Consider the following 16,342-nt stretch of genomic DNA (forward strand, 5'->3'; position numbering starts at 1 on the left):
CACATTTCTGAATTCTACTTTTGCAGAATACTAGTATAAATGGTGTTTCTTTATCCCAAGAAAATCCCATGTCATTCTGTGTTTGCTAACAGATATATTACATTTTGATCCACGCTACGGGACTCATTTTTCTTTCACCAGACACAGCACACTGGGTGTGTTCACGAAACATAACCCTGAAAGCCACATTAATAAAAGATTTTCCCAAAGCAAGTGCAGATAAACAGATGTCAGACCCCCACCTTTTCTTTTTTTTTTTAAACTGATAGCATCTGGCACTGCTTCTACCTCCACAGCCTCTGGGTGATTTCTTAAGTCAATTCCAAATGTATAAGGACATAATTCAACTTGAAAAAGTGCAACAATAAAATGGCTAAGTACTATCAGGTTTAGGCTTTTATCTCTCTCCCCCTTTCCATCCCAGGATGCTCACCTGAGGGTAGCAGTGGATAATTGCAAACAGAGCTTCATGGACGGCCTCAAAAGCAGAATGATAGTCCTCCATGCAATGACTATCGAGAGGCACAAACTGCAGTGCGCCCAAAACCACAATCACCTGGTGCGGGTTGGAGATTTGTGCTTTACCCTGCCGGAGCAAGACGGTCAGAGCCTCGAGAGCTGGTACTGTCAGCACACGGGTCAGAGAGGGGAGTTTGCTGGATTCCTTTATTATGAACTAGAAGAAAACAAAGGAAATCTGTCAAATGTATTGTCTTTAGCAACTAATGCATTCACTGTGATCATTTAATATAGTTCAATGTAAATAGACTAACAATTACAGCTCAACATATCATTTAACACAAGGTTATTTACATGTATTCATTCAGCAAATGCTTATATCCAAAATTAGGGATACAACAAGCATTTCATTATAAAGTGGTGCCAATTGGGTCAATTTTAATTAACTTATTTTGTCCAAGCATGGAAAATATCACAAAAAAGAAAAACTGATCCCAAATTGAAATGGTAGCGTGATTTAGTGACCATTATATGGAGACTTCTGACCACATGTAATTACCCTGATGACTTTTATCATGCATGTTATTCATGATTAGCATGCTGGTTTGTTTTGCTAGTTAACATGCTCCACATATGCTGTGTCCCAGTTTTGCATACTATCTGTCCTTAATAATATTTGAGAACAGAAATAGTATGTCCCAAATTGTAGTCTGTTGAAAAGAGTTTGCCAAAGGTTCCCGGATGGTTTACCATTTCTGGTAAAAATTGTAAGTGTAAAAGCATCCATACTCTAACTGCTGATATTGCCCACAGTACATTGCGTGTTGGACATGAGTTCGATTAGAACTACAAACGCGGGTGAAAAGTGTAAATAAACTACAAACATGGTGGACGCGCAAGACCAACCGTCAAGTAGAGAGGCTTCAGTAAAGATGTTTGTATGATCGTTAATTAATATCTAGTCAACTGGAAAATATTTAAATCACATTTTCTGTATTATATTTAATCTGCAACAACATTAACTTATATAAAGATGTGTTTGGACATTATTGTAATTCATTATTTAAATGAATAAATAATTATCCAAAGACCTGTGGAGATTTCTCTGCATGAAAGACTCGCGAATGGCAAATTAACCTGCTGCTGCTTCTCCAGTAAGGTAGGAACTTATATATGAAAGAAATGTGGATGATGTGCGAATGATTGACAGGGCTCATAACTAAGCAACACAACAATCTGTCAACAAGGTAGTAGTATGTCCTCCCAAAGCTTGCATACTCTTCTGTTACATACTCAAAAGTATATATTTTTCCTTCATAAAGAAAGTACATACTTTTGTGACATAGTACAAGTATGTGTCCAGTGTTTGATTTTGTTTAGAGAACTAATGGCCTTGTAAAATGTACTAATCAAGCAGAATTCATTATGCAAGACAACAGCTACAGCAATCCAGGTTAAGTAGGTAGTAGTTTATGTTCATGATCTGACAACACATGAGTGGCGACCACCTTCATTTAGAAAAAATTAATTAATATAAGGTTTAGGTAGTTTTTAGAGCTGGGCAAAGATTAATTGTGATTAATCAGATCCAAAATAAAAGTTTATTTTGATATAATTGTGTGTACTACGTATATTTGTTATGTATAATTAAATACACAAATGAATGCATATATTTGAGAAGTTTTTCATTAGTATTAGACATAAATACTAGTTTTTATGTAAAGTTTGGTTGTTGTTTTTTTTTTATCTATGAGTGTGTATATCATATATACATAAATATACATTCACTGGCCACTTTATTAGGTACACCTGTCCAACTGCTCATTAAAGAAATTTCTAATTAGCCAATCACATGGCAGCAACTTAATGCATTTAAGCATGTAGAGATGGTCAAGATGATCTGCTGCAATTCAAACAGAGCATCAGAATGAGGAAAAAAGTTGATTTAAGTGACTTACAACGTGGCATGGTTGTTGGTGCCAGACAGGCTGGTTTGGGTATTTCAGAAACTGCTGATCTACTGGGATTTTCATGCACAACCAGGGGGTTTAATGAGAATGGTCCGAAATACAAAAAATATCGAATGATATTGATGAGCGACAGTTCTGTGGGCACAAATGCCTTTTTGATGCCAGAAGTCAAAGGAGAATGGCCAGACTGGTTTGAACAGAAGGCAATAGTAACTCAAATTACCAATTGTTACAACGGAGGTATGCAGAAGAGCATCTTTGAACACACAACAACTCCAACCTTAAGCCGGATGGGCTACAGCCGTTAAAGACCAAACCGGGTGCCACTCTTGTCAGCTAAGAACAGGAAACTGAGGCTACAATTCACACAGGCTCACCAAAAATAGACAATAAAAAATTTGGAACCTTTGCCTAGTCTGATGAGTCTCGATTTCTGCTGCAACATTCGTATAGTAGGGTCAGAATTTGCCGTCAACAACGGGATGAACGGATCTATCCTGCCTTGTATCAACAGTTCGGGAATAAGGAATAAGGTAGTTCTAAAGGTAAAATGGAGTCCAACCCGGCCAGTACTAGTGAAGTGTACCTAATAAAGTTGATGGTGAGTGTAAATAATTCACACATATATTGTCAAAACAAACTTTTATATTGGATGTAATTAATTGCGATTAGTCTTTGCCCATCACTAGTATTTTTATAGAGCAAAAACCAACAACAAACGGTACAATATGCACAGCAGATCTCATACAATCCAGACTGACATTCACCAGAAATCTTCAAATGTAGCACAATATCACTTCACTATCTAACAGAATTCTATTAAACTGCACCACACACGATCCATGCTATAAAATATTGATGACAAAAGTGACGATTACAGAGCTTGTTCTTTATTTGTGTACAAAAGATGTGAGAACAGCAAGGTTAACAAAGCTTCTGGTCGCTCTGGTGAACTCTGTTAGCAGCAGCTTCACTGCATCAAGTTCTGACGCGGAGAAGAAAGGTGGAGTGATGAAAGTAACCTGTCAGGCACACACAGGCCTCCTCTGACTGAACTCAGTGACACAGACAAGACTTTGAAACCCACTCAGGCTGGTGGGTGAGGTATGTGATATGTTTTACAAAGCTTACTGCAGGGTGTTTTTCACTGCCAACCAACTCTCTAGGCACCCTTAAAAGAATGTTTCAGGCTCAAAAAAGGGAAGGTTTATCGCATTTATTGCACAATGTCAACTGTGTTTTTTATTTAAACAGGAAGTCCAGAAAATAACTTATGAAGAAGTAAACAGGGTCGTGACATGTTTGTTAATTTTATAAAAGTGTCTTATACTGTAAAGTTGTCTAAATTAACTACTGTTTTTTCATGCAAAGTTCATGGAGCATCTTTAAAGTTTGTAGAAAAAACAAATTGAGCTTATTGATCTACTTTTATATTTTAATTACTCAAATTCCAAAGCAAAGTATGATGCTTACATCTTGAAAAGACAATTGCATAACAAACAATTACTATAAAAAAACCCATGTGTGATTAATCTTATTCAGGGAAAAAACATCTAACGGGAAACAAATTAAAAACATGCAGTGTAATACTCACAATGAGGCTGGATATTATTTGTGGGGTGATGAGCCAAAAAGCCTTTGAGCAATGCTCTGGAAAAAGACAACAGGCAAGCAGCTTTATTAAAGTCACTGTGGACAGAACCTCCTGTGAGAGAAAATGAGATAACATATCATTAGTACACACTACAAGTATGCTTAGAAAATCTTATGCTTTGACAGAGAATGGATTTGTTATCTTTGTTGTTTCATGTTAACATAAAACATCTATTTCAAGTCATACAGTCTAATTAAGTGTAAATGTTGTGCAACAACAAAGACAGATTTCTCAAAATTGAATCAAAGCCCTCTGGAAATGCAAAACATTGAACTTTATTTGAATAAATATAATGAGAATCACATTCATACGCGCTCTGCATGGGCTTCATTTGCAAATAAATTACACTTAAAGAATGTTTTTTCATTTTATAAATGGGTATTTAATAAATTGTGCAATAATACAATAATAAAAATAACTTGATCAAATCATTACGGATGAAATCTGTAAACATTAAGATGTTTTTTGTCCACCATTGGTTTTACTATGAAAGACAATTTATCACTAATGACTAATATTTCACTTTAACTCAGTTCTAATAGTATTTAAATTTCACCACATAAATATGCAAATGACATTTATTACAGCCCTGTATGGGTTTTATTTCCAAATGAATCAAATCATTTAAATCATCAATGAGGGTCGCACTTGAGGACTTGTGTTCTGCAGGTTTTTACAAAAAAATACACTGAAAAACTCCAAAACTGAATGAATGTGTTAACCTTTTACATGTATTAACAGCATTAAGTAATAATTTGTTTTATGCTATTACAACTATAATAAGAACCCAGTAATAAATACTCATCTACAAATAAATGTCTTACAGTGCATTGGCCTCCTTCAACCTTGGCTGCCACAAGCCCCTCTCTGAGCATCAGCAGAAATAGATGGAACTGCTCTTGAGAACAGTTGGACATCAGCTGATTAAGCAGTTCCTTCACTGGACCCTCCAGCTCTTTCACGTCTGTCAGAGACATCCACGTTCCTGAAGAAATGATTGACATGCTATTTTCAGAAAAGGCAGAAGCTTCACAACAATTTGGAGAGTCAATTTACTGAAGCCATAGGGCATTTTACCTGACAGCAGCGCTTGGATACTCTGCAAAATCTCAATATGAAGATCTTCAAGATCTGCCACTTTGGTCTTCTCTGCAGCCATGTGGAATGCAGAGAGATAGTGAACTGATGAAATGAGGAAGTCCATAGGACGAGGTGATGGGAACAGCTCTTTTAAGATCTGCTGGTAAAAGCTCCTATAGAATGGCATACTGGATATTTTTTCCTGGCCGTCATCGTTAGAGCTTGAAGCTCTTGCTAGTTCACACCTGATCATGACCGTTACCACTTCAACAGAGAAGGACTGCCTGAGGAGACTACTTCCCTTGCTCATCAACACAGCCTGAATGGCTGGCTCCATGACAGCAGTGGCTTTCTCTAACAAGTGAGTCAGGGCCTGGTCCAGCTGTTTGTTCTTGCCGAGGGTTGTCATCATTTCTCTGCAAAGTGCGCTTAAAGTTACCAGATGAAGCTGCAGCGAGAAGAGATCTCCCGTGTCTACAGCCAGAACTCTTGCTGTGAAGTTACATTCAACCATGAAGGAGGTAAATTTCTCCAGATTGAGGCATATGCTGCTTTTCCTGTCGATTATGAGCCGAATTAGGGACTGGATGAAATCTTGAACTGACTGAAGGAAAGACAACCAAGTCGAACCATCCAAACTCTTGAAGAGGCCTTCACTGCTCCGAGAGAAAAGGGTTGTCATTGTTGCCTCTAAGAGATTACTTCCGTGAACAACTTTCAGGATGCTTTGAGAATTTTTGGCCAGCAAGAGTGAAGCCATGACACTAAAAAGCTCTTTGAGTAACTCAATAAATGCAGAGAGATTTGTTTCTTCAACACACTGAATGGTGGACGTCAGTGTTAACAAAGTCAGAAAAAGTTCTAAATAGTCTTCATAGGACATTGCGTATCCATTCAGGACACTTGTGACTTTGACTAGCTGCAGTAATCCATTTATCTGTCTTTTAGATAGAGGTACAGAAGACTTCATTTTGACAGAGTACAACATCTCCTGTCCAATAGCTTTGAGTCTCTTCATAGAAGGTGTCATGCCCATTTCTTCATCTTTGACTTCAACGTTTTCTACAGGAGGCGTCAAAAATGAAGGACAAATAAGCTGCATGTGTGATGAGTCGAGCAGTCCAAACAACGCCTTGATGATGCACTTCGTCAACGCTGAGAAAATCTCAGGGAGCTCACAAAGAACAGGACTCTCCAGTAATTGTCTTGATATTAAGCAGACAGAGATCCCAGTGTTCTCCAAATTGCTTCCAGAGGCATCCAAGCTCTGAAGCAAAGACTTTAACATACATTCTGCAAAAACAGACCTGTCGTTTGGATCAAGATAAGGGGCAATTAATGGAAGGTTGGAGGTAACAAGAAACCAGTGGGCTGCATTATAAGTGCTGGAATTCACATTACAAAACTGAAAGTCCCACATCTGGTCGAGGCTGTGTATTACTGAAAGTTCTTCCCTGTTCAGAATAAACTGAGCCATTTTCTGCATCTCTGATGATTCACTGGATGATTTGAGCAAGTGTATCTTCAGCTTGTGGAGAGCAAGGAGATTCTGTAATAGTCTACCAAGTGGACTGTCCATGTTCCTTAGCATCAGAGCTTTGTCCACTAAAGTGCTACTCTGAGAGGCAGAAGGTGATGTGTACTTAGTACAGTGAATTTGAAAGAGAGCATCTGCCTCAACCCAAGTATGAGCAAGCAGAAGAGTCACCTCTTGAACCTTCTCCATCCAAGGACCTTTTGTGGCAAGTTTCTGCTCCAACAAATCTTCAACAACCTTTAGCATTTCTGTCATCAAACTTAGAGTTTGCTTTACAACTGGCACAGGGGTGCTGTTGTCCAAAGTCTTAAAACTGAAGAGCACAGCATGAAGGAGCAAACTCATAGAAAAGACTTTCAGTGCCAAATCCGATGTTTCATCTTGAATGTGGGGAAGCAGACAGGACTGCACTCTCTTTAAAATGAGCCCACAGATCTCAAGATTTTGCCTGAGAGGATTGTCTAGCAAACACTGACTCAGGGTCTTTTGTATCGCTTCCGGCAACAAAGCTGGTCTCAACTCATCTGCTGCAGGCCGACACACTACATCAAGCAGCTCTTCGATAAGTTTAGGCAGCTGTCGGAGTTTGGAATAAGTTTGCAAGACGGCAGACACAAGTGCTTCTCTGGCTTTCCTCACACGTAGTTCCATGTTTTCTGCATCAACCCACACAGCTGAGAGAAGCTCATCTAAATCTGGCTCTAGGATTTGGTGATTCAGTGCGAGCAGAGCTCTGAGACAGCGGTACCAAGCTGGGACGCCCATCTGTGTATTGTTAAATAATAGGCGAGCCACTTTCCTGTAGAAATTGAATTGCACCTCTCCGTGTTGTATTCTGTCTGCAGCTACATTATAGATATCACCGACCAAACAGGAGTTCAGGAGGTTCTCCAGAGCGAGTAAACAGATACCCCAGTTTGATGCTCTGAAATTCTCATCAATGTCTAGTTCATCTGTGAACCCCAAAGCAGTAATGAGTTTTGCCATGAGGTGAAAGATCACTCGCTTGTTCTCTCCGCCTCTACAAAAAGAATCTAGGGCAAATTTAAATAGCAATGAGAGAGAGTTTGATTTAACGGCATAAAATAGTGCCTCTTCCTCTTCGCTAGCTCCATGGATGCAAATCCTTGTAAGGATTGTATTGAGAGGGCCTTGCAAGCCTTTTCCTATATGGCTCTTTCTATCCCCAGCTTCATTCTCGGATGGTGAAACTTCTACCTTGTAAGATTGTAAATGATCAGAAAGGAAGAGTGCTGACTGGAGAACAGCATCCACTTTGGTCCGTATTTCCTTGCTCAGATTCTGTCGAATCTTGACATCATCTTTTTCGGTCCATACTCTAGTGTTCAGTAAGTGTCTGAGGAGGAGTAGCGGATGAAGAAGATGTGCCGTTACCTGGAAAAACACTCGGTTGGAGTTTGCCTGCTGTTTCTGCACTGTAAGGTAATTGCTAAGGACAACAAGAAGAACCTCAAAGGCTTTGAGTGAGAGAGGCTCCTCATATTTTTGTTGTCTGAGCTGCATGCTGGTCAAGCCACAGAGTCGAGACAAAAGCTGCACTAATAACTCATACTTAGCAGTGTAGATAACAGAGAGCACCGGGGAGGTCAAGATACCATGGCAACAGCTCAGAATGGTGTGGAAACTGACAGATCTGAGTCCTGAAGTATAGTCCAAAATCCTGTCATTGATTATCTAGAATTAAATAAAACAAATGATGAATGAATTGATGTCAGTGTTCATTATGCATATTAAAACTATTCATCCAACAATGAAACTGTACTATTTCCTAACCACTTTTTGGCCTTCGGGTGGTACCAAACCTTCATGTTTAACACAAAAGAAAAAAAAGGTAAACCAGTAGGCATTTACAGTCTATCCACAGTAATAGCAGGGCGATTAATCGAAAAGTAATCGAAATCGTCATTCAGAACCAACTGTATAATCGATAACATTTTTCCAGTTCAATTTTTTTCAATTACTTTAACTAATGCGCGTGAAGTCATGTGACCCCGCTCTGTTTAAACTTCTGCATTGAGCGCAGCGTACGGTCTGATGCAGTCTTCAAACATTTGCATATCCCTTGCTGTGACTGTTGCCAATGCTAACTAGAGATCTGCGCAAGACTGATTTTTTTGTCTCGCTCCCATCCTCTCCTGTCAAGTTTTATTCCGAACCTGACCACTCCTGATGTATATTTAGCCTGTTCACCCACTGCCTGCCCTGCCCTGTTTTCTACCCGACCTGACCATTCCCGCTAAATTTAGATCTGGGGCCTCATGTACGAAGACTTGCGTTGAAATCATACTAAAACATTGCCTACGCTCAAAGCTGTCAATGTGCGTATGCAGTAAAAAATTTAGATGTATGAAACTGCGTACGCATAATCCCATGCATATTCTCTTTGTACATCTGAATTAACGTGAAACTGAGCGCAACATGCACGAGCGCAAAACCCCTCCCTGCCTTCTCCCCCTTTGGCAAAACCAAACGAAAAAGCAATGGCAAAAGCAAGCAAGAAGAGAAACTTTAAACAGAATGTGAATTAGAGGTGCTCCTATCGGAGGTAGACCGGAGGAAAACTGTTATTTGCAAGTTTTTCGTTGAAATTAGTTAGATGAGTGATTTCCGGCCGTTTGATCGGCAGAGACAACAAAGTTAAAGAGGGAAGACAGCATCAGTGTGAGTGGTGTAGCGCGTAACACACATGGCATCATGTTTTGACAGTGTCATTCAAGAACGCGGTTCGAATCCAGCGTCTGATGAACTCATTCTTCTTTTTCCCCCACTACATATCAGATTTTGTCTACTCTTCTATCACGAGGAACACAAGTAGGAATCATTAATAAGTGTGTGTATTATGTTAAGCGCATTTGAGCATAACATATTATTTGCACATTTATTGAATGGAAATGTTTCTTATTCACATATACAAATTCGTCTTCAGATGGCGCCTTTATAGCAATGTGCGTGCAGTTGATCGCTCCGATTACAATGGGAAAACCGGCGATCGCTGCAAGTTGCGCTTTAATGTTTGGCTGGTCAAATGTATAGTATGGAAACCTTGTATACCTGCTAGACATGCGGATGACCTTGTCCCATACAGCTGTCAGCTGCCATTGCATGGTTTAAAAATACTTTGTAGTGTGCAATTTAACACAACTGCCTCTAGGAGTCGCCAATGGAAATAAAAAAACACACACAAGAAATGTACGTATGCCAGGCATGAAGTTGGCATGGAACAACGCTCATTCTCACGTTCATTTCATCGTTAGTAAATCCAAATGTGAGTTTTTGTGCGTACGCAGCGTTGATACATGAGGCCCCTGGTTTCCAAAAACTCACGTAAAAATTGGGCACTAGCAAAAGTGAGAGATTAATTAAAGTGTATGTTGTGCAAGGATTCAACATTACAAGGATTCAGTAATCAACATTACAAAAGAAAGTAAAATCTGTCTTTGACATAATTAATTCATTACAGAACACGGCTGTGCTACAACATTCTTCCTGCTTTAGTTATTCCCCATCTGTGTCATTCACCACTTGACCTTCATTTCTGACTCTGTTCGGCTTATTTAAAAACTCGCATTTCTTTTTTTTTTTTTCAAAATAACATACCATATTATTAATAAGATATATTGGTATTTTTATTTTCATGTTTTAAGCAACAGTATAAAAGCCTTATATGTATTAATAACAGTGCTGCTGCTAGTCTACCAACCATTACTTGAGTATTATAGAACAATGCATTACAGTAAAAATTTTAATACAGAACAGTAGGGAATTTGAAACACTAATATATACCTGTGCTACTGTGAGACGAAGGCTAATGGTTTTTCCTTGACTCAGCACATTATGAAGCTTCCTGCTGTGAAGGATATCATCAAGGTAGGTCCATAAACCCTCCACCACCTCTGGAGGCATCTCCACTTTCTTATTGTAAAAGCAAGTGAGAGCATGATTTGTCCAGTCAAACAGAACCTTTTATGGGAGAAGAAATCTCTTTATTAGCAAGCAAGCAACATAAACATTGTAAAAACATTTTTTTTTTAATTAAACTGAATTTGCAATAAAGTTTTGTGAGATCTCATGATTACTTTTACTCTCACACAAACATGAAGACCCAGATTTTGTTTCTGGTAACACTTTACAATATGTGACACATAGTTAATTTATTTACTTACATGACCTAATAATCCAACTGTATGCTTGTTAACCTTGAGTTAACATGAACTAACAGTAAATAACTGAATTATCAAATACTAATGTTAACAAAGATGAATAAATACTGTAATAAATGAATTGTTCATTGCTTGTTTATGTTAGTAAATCCATTAACTAATACAAACTACATGCTCCTTATAGGTGACCTATTCTGCCCTTTTTCACAAAGTAAAATATGTTTATGTTGTCCCTAGAGTGTGTATGTGAAGTTTCAGCTCAAAATACCTCACAAATAAATGTCTGTGAAACTGCCCCTTTTAGACTTTGATCCCAATTGTGCCATTTTGGTGACTGTCGCTTTAAATCCAGATGAGATTGTGCCCTTTTCAAAAGTGAGTGAAGCTACAAATGCCTCAAAAACAAGATTAACATCATACGCTAACGAGGGTGAGACCATCACTAATGGGCGGCGGACGGGGGGGACTTACCCAGTGTTGGGAAAAAGAAATATATTTTTTTATTATTTTTGTCTTTTTTCTTTTCATTATTCATTTGTATAGGTGATATATAAACTTAACTTCTTCTCTGTGTGTGATATGCTTTCCATATTAATAAAGCATTTTCTCAGAAGTAGATACATCTTACTGGAAAAATAGAGCAACATCGATATCTGAAAATAACTTTAAATTCTCACTTAGCTTTCCTGTTAAAACTGAACACCAATTATTTGAATTTGAGAAGTCTTTTTATTTTTATATTGTTTGGGTTTTTTCACCTTTATTATATAGAACAGTAGGGATGAGACAGGAAAACGTGGGGAGCAGAGAGAGGGGGGGGGGGGGGGCTTGGCAAAAGACCTCGAGCCGGGAATCGAACTCAAGTCGCCGTGATCACCTCAATGCTTTATGTCAACGCACTTTATCACTAGGCTATTGGCACCGACAGAAGATTTTAATGTTTTGCAAGGAATTTCTAGAAAAAGAGGAAGTATGTTTGGGTGCAGCCCCTGGAGGACTGCAGAATGATTAACAAGTGACGAATTACACCAAAACTCCACCTTTTAATATCAGCTGTGTATAAATACTGAATTCAGGGGAAATGCAGTGTGGTGGTACCTCCTGAATGTACACTACTGGTCAAAAGTTTGGGGTCAATTTTTTATTATTATTTATTTTATTAAATAATTTAAAGAAAAAAAATTTATTATTCACTGCAGGTGGTTTTGAATAAAATTATTACTCCAGTCATTATTGCTTTTATTACCATTACAATTAATAATAATAATAATAATAATAATAAATATTAGAGTGATTTCTGAAGGATCATGTGACTGAAAACTGGAGTAATGAAGCTGAAAATTCATCAGTAAAATCACTGGAATAATGATAAAATTAAATTATAAACTACTTTTGAAAAGCTTTTTTTATAGTGCAATAACAGTTCATAATTTTACAATTGGTACTGTATTTTTGAAGCTGGTTATATTCACAGACTTTTGCCACACAATTGTGTTTAAACCCCTTATAAAAGTGATTATTGCAAAATAGGTCTCCCTTAACTTCAAGTGGTACAGAGTTTATTTCAATAGGATTACCTGTTCTTTATTAGGAAGGAGGCACTGTGTTGATATCCATGCAAATCGAGCAAGTTTTAGTTTGTCTGGCCAGGGTGTTCGGGTGTTTTTGAGTTTCAGTTGGATGCCAGAGTAAATGGCAGCCATCTTTAAATATGTTTGTGTCTAAGGGAACAAAACCACAAGTTAATGAGTTACTGGTAAGACATTTATAACCAATACGCACACTTTGCAATGTAACATGTTTTCTATGAAACAGCACCATTTGGTGGCTAGTGAAGGATAAAACATAACAACAGCATTCAGAGTCCAGACTTCTAAAGTCTTTCTTAATAAGGAGTAAAAAACTTTAATGAATAGTTTTAAGGGAACCGCTGTAAAACTAACTGAGTAAAGAAGTCTTGTTTTATGTGACACTGAAAAAAGGCAAAATCATGATTAGGACAGTATCAAACAAAAAAAATCTAACAGAACTAACTATACTTCATAGCCCACTGACAGATATTTGTTAGTTTTAAGCAAAACTCAAATATTTTTATTTGGATAAAGTGACTGTTAGGGCTGCATCGATATCGCAACGTGATCATTCGCAATAGTTAAATCACGAGTACAACATTGAGTCTGGATTATAATTTATTATTTTGCAAGAGTTTTTTAAGGCCTGAGACTGTATGAGGGTTTTAAATAAAAGCATTCAGGCATAAGAAAATGTACTGTTTTTTTTACTTTAAGAATAAAAAAATGAATAATGATTAATTGTATTGAATTGTTTGTAAAAGGAAGACTATGCAGTATTACTTTACATTTGATTATTCAATTACAGTATACTTGAATACACTCCTCGGAAAACAATAAAAGGATGTACATTTAATTTGCATATTTTCTTTATTGAATTTATCTATGTTCACAGATTGCTTTATTATATTTTATGCACTCTCCTACAGATTGTAAATTGTTTCTAAACAGTTATTCAAGTCAAGTCGGCTTAATTTATTTCAACAATATAAAGGGCACTACATAGCGAGACGAAATAATGTTCCTCCAGAACCAAGTTGCTACATCAAACAACATAAACTGACAATATAACATAGGACTATGCACAACTATAAAAAAATATAGAGAATGAAATAAAGAAAGGTAAGATAAACAAAAATATAATATATTAAAATGAGAATAAAAGCGCAAAGTGCGGTTTGTGTAACATTTAGTGCAAATAAGACAGAACAGACAAGACAGGACAAAAAAAACAGTAACGCCAACCAGTACACAACAGATGTTGTGCAAATTTTGGAGCAGATATAAATACTGCAAATGTAAACATTTGTCATTGAGTTATTTAACTCAAAATTGTATTCATATTGCAATCTATAACGCATAATAAAAAATAATTTTTAGTTACAATAATAAATTATTATATATATTTTTAAATAACAGCCATTCCTTCTTTAGGTGAGAAATCATTAGTTTACAAGTTGAAAATAAATTTAATTTAATCTTGCATAAGCAAAAACAATAACATCATGACAACATATAAACAAATTCAAACTTAATTGGACCCTCATTAAGTGTTTTTAACAGCAACCATGTACTTGCATTTTAATTATTATTCTAATACAACTGGTTTACTTTGAAGAAAAACCTTTATACTGTGCTTACACCTAACGCTGATGCAATTACAGCGATTTTTATTGTATGTATATTGATCTGTAGTTACACTGTTGACCCTGCAGCTGCACTTTAACAAACCCACACCACTAAACTTTGAGGTAAAGTTAGTTTTATATTCGCACCTTCCTTTAGTGACAACTCGTGACACGCTTCCTACATTGTTTACCACGGTACTTTGAATATTTGGATTAAGATCATTTGAACAATGAAGCTTTTGTTATTAACATATTTATTTTGTTGATTAAGTTTCAAATTTATAAGTGTAAATTTCCCCCCCCAAAAAAATTTACTTTGTTTTAAATGAACTGAAAATTACTTTTGTACTATTTAGCAAAGTGCTAATAGACAGGCCATTAAAACTGTACATCTGTGCCTTTCAAAATGTTTGATTGATGTAAAGGTCCTGCTTGTTTGCAATTGTAAGAATTTTTGTTAATTATTTATACTCTTTCCTTTTTTTTGTGCTGTTATTGTTTACCACCTATCACCCAAGCTTTATTTTGTTTACTATATCATGTGTGTTGTTAACAGCATAAATAAAAATAATAATTAAAAAAACGTTGAATATTCGGGCTGAAATGACATGCAAAACTTCAAAACAACATTAGCATTGTTTAATTAACTGTCAACAGTGTTGTACTTTGAGAGTCATTGACTCCTAACATGATTTCCTTATTCAGTATTTGCAAAGAATATTCTAAAAATATATTATTAGGGGAAAGTCTGAATGTGTGAATAAAAAAACAACTTTATCTAAACCTGTCCCCAACAAAGCAGCAAAATCATTTTACACCAAACTATTGTATTTTTGAATGCGAGTACACATTGTAAAGTGGAGACAGTTATTGGTGATATTACATGGCAAACATTGAGCAAATCTGAAATAAAAGAGAAACTGATGACTGGCTTTTGTCATTTTATCGATTAATTAAGCTTTTCCACGTCACAAGTCACACAAACATCATACGAAAGTAAACTCTGTAAATAATCTTAAACACAACAGAAGATAAATGTCTGGCAGCCCCTAGCGAATCACACAGCGAAATAATCATAGAGAGCCTGTTAGATTTTAGTGAATAAAATAGAACGTACCGCACAACAGCAGTTACTATAGTGAGCAATCTTTTAACGTTAAGTAATACGGAAAACTTTCAAAATACTCACAATCTCATGACACACGTGTTACCGCTGTGGGGACCTCTGAACTCTCCACTTTCACACAAGACAGTAATAATCGAAAAGGAGCATCAACGCTTGTGTGTAAAACTGGTTCGCTCATTTTAGAAAAACTTTTGAAGATATATGATTTGTTTCGGTCAGAAGTTATTTGTAATGTATAAACTGTTGGCTTGCTAAACTGTTGAAATAAATTGTGACCAAAGTAGTTTGACATTTACAGAAAGTTTAACATAATAACATTATATCTAAACACTGGTGGACACATTTAGAGGAATGTAAGATACCCTAAATTATAAACAGATGTGATATAAATCGTTCTGGAGCTCTATTACCCTTCATTAAACTGTTTGATTTATCATGTCTGAGAAGGGTTTCGTCAGAGACCATAGATCTGAAAAGATAGATCACGCCTTAGCTGTGGTTGCGTGTCCGCCATGTTGGAAAGGTCAAAACTACAAACTGTGGTGCAACAGGCAGAGCAGGTTTCAAAATGCAAAAATCAAAAAGTTGCTGAACTGTTAATGTAGTTAAAGTAGAAGTTAAATACGTGTAAAAAAATAAAGTATTAGTAGCCTTTAAAATGCAAATGTAATTGAAATTAAGCCTACAAAAAGTTTTTTTTTAAATGTCATTGTCTAAACATTGCAAAAGAACAGGATCACTCAAAAGTGTGACCTCATCAATTTCTCCCCTTGTGTGGTATATATATATATATATATATATATATATATATATATATATATATATATATATATATATATATATATATATATATATATATATATATATATGCTATATTTATATCTAAGGTGACACGGTGGCTCAGGGGTAAGTGCTGTCGCCTCACGGCAAGATGGTCGCTGGTTTGAGCCCCGGCTGGGTCAGTTGGCATTTCTTTGTGGAGTTTGCATGTTCTCCCTGTGTTCTTGTGGGTTTCCTTTTGGTGCTGTGGTTTCCCCCACAGTCCAAAAGCATGTGATGTAGGTGACTTGAATAAACTATATTGGCTGTAGTGCATTTGAGAGTGTATGGGTGTTTCCCAGTACTGGGTTGAAGCT

The 16,342-nt window shown here is 36.7% G+C and overlaps 1 protein-coding gene across 5 annotated transcripts in view; it reads right to left on the reverse strand.

Moving 5' to 3' along the window:
- urb2 (URB2 ribosome biogenesis homolog) overlaps positions 1 to 16,342 on the reverse strand; it is a 30,972-nt gene that overhangs the window by 10,653 nt on the left and 3,977 nt on the right. For 2 of the 5 annotated variants that reach the window (XM_087278406.1, XM_087278404.1), the window contains exons 2-7: positions 12,459 to 12,602; positions 10,505 to 10,681; positions 5,161 to 8,395; positions 4,908 to 5,068; positions 4,024 to 4,134; positions 434 to 676 (exon numbers count right to left, since the gene is read on the reverse strand). In XM_087278406.1, coding sequence (XP_087134532.1) covers positions 434 to 676; positions 4,024 to 4,134; positions 4,908 to 5,068; positions 5,161 to 8,395; positions 10,505 to 10,681; positions 12,459 to 12,584 — 4,053 coding nt within the window. In that variant the 5' untranslated portion in view covers positions 12,585 to 12,602. 5 annotated transcript variants of the gene reach the window in all.

This window comes from Danio rerio, chromosome 13 (assembly GCF_052040795.2).
Source record: "Danio rerio strain M-AB ecotype USA chromosome 13, GRCz13ab, whole genome shotgun sequence".
Classification (NCBI taxonomy): Eukaryota; Metazoa; Chordata; class Actinopteri; order Cypriniformes; family Danionidae; genus Danio; species Danio rerio.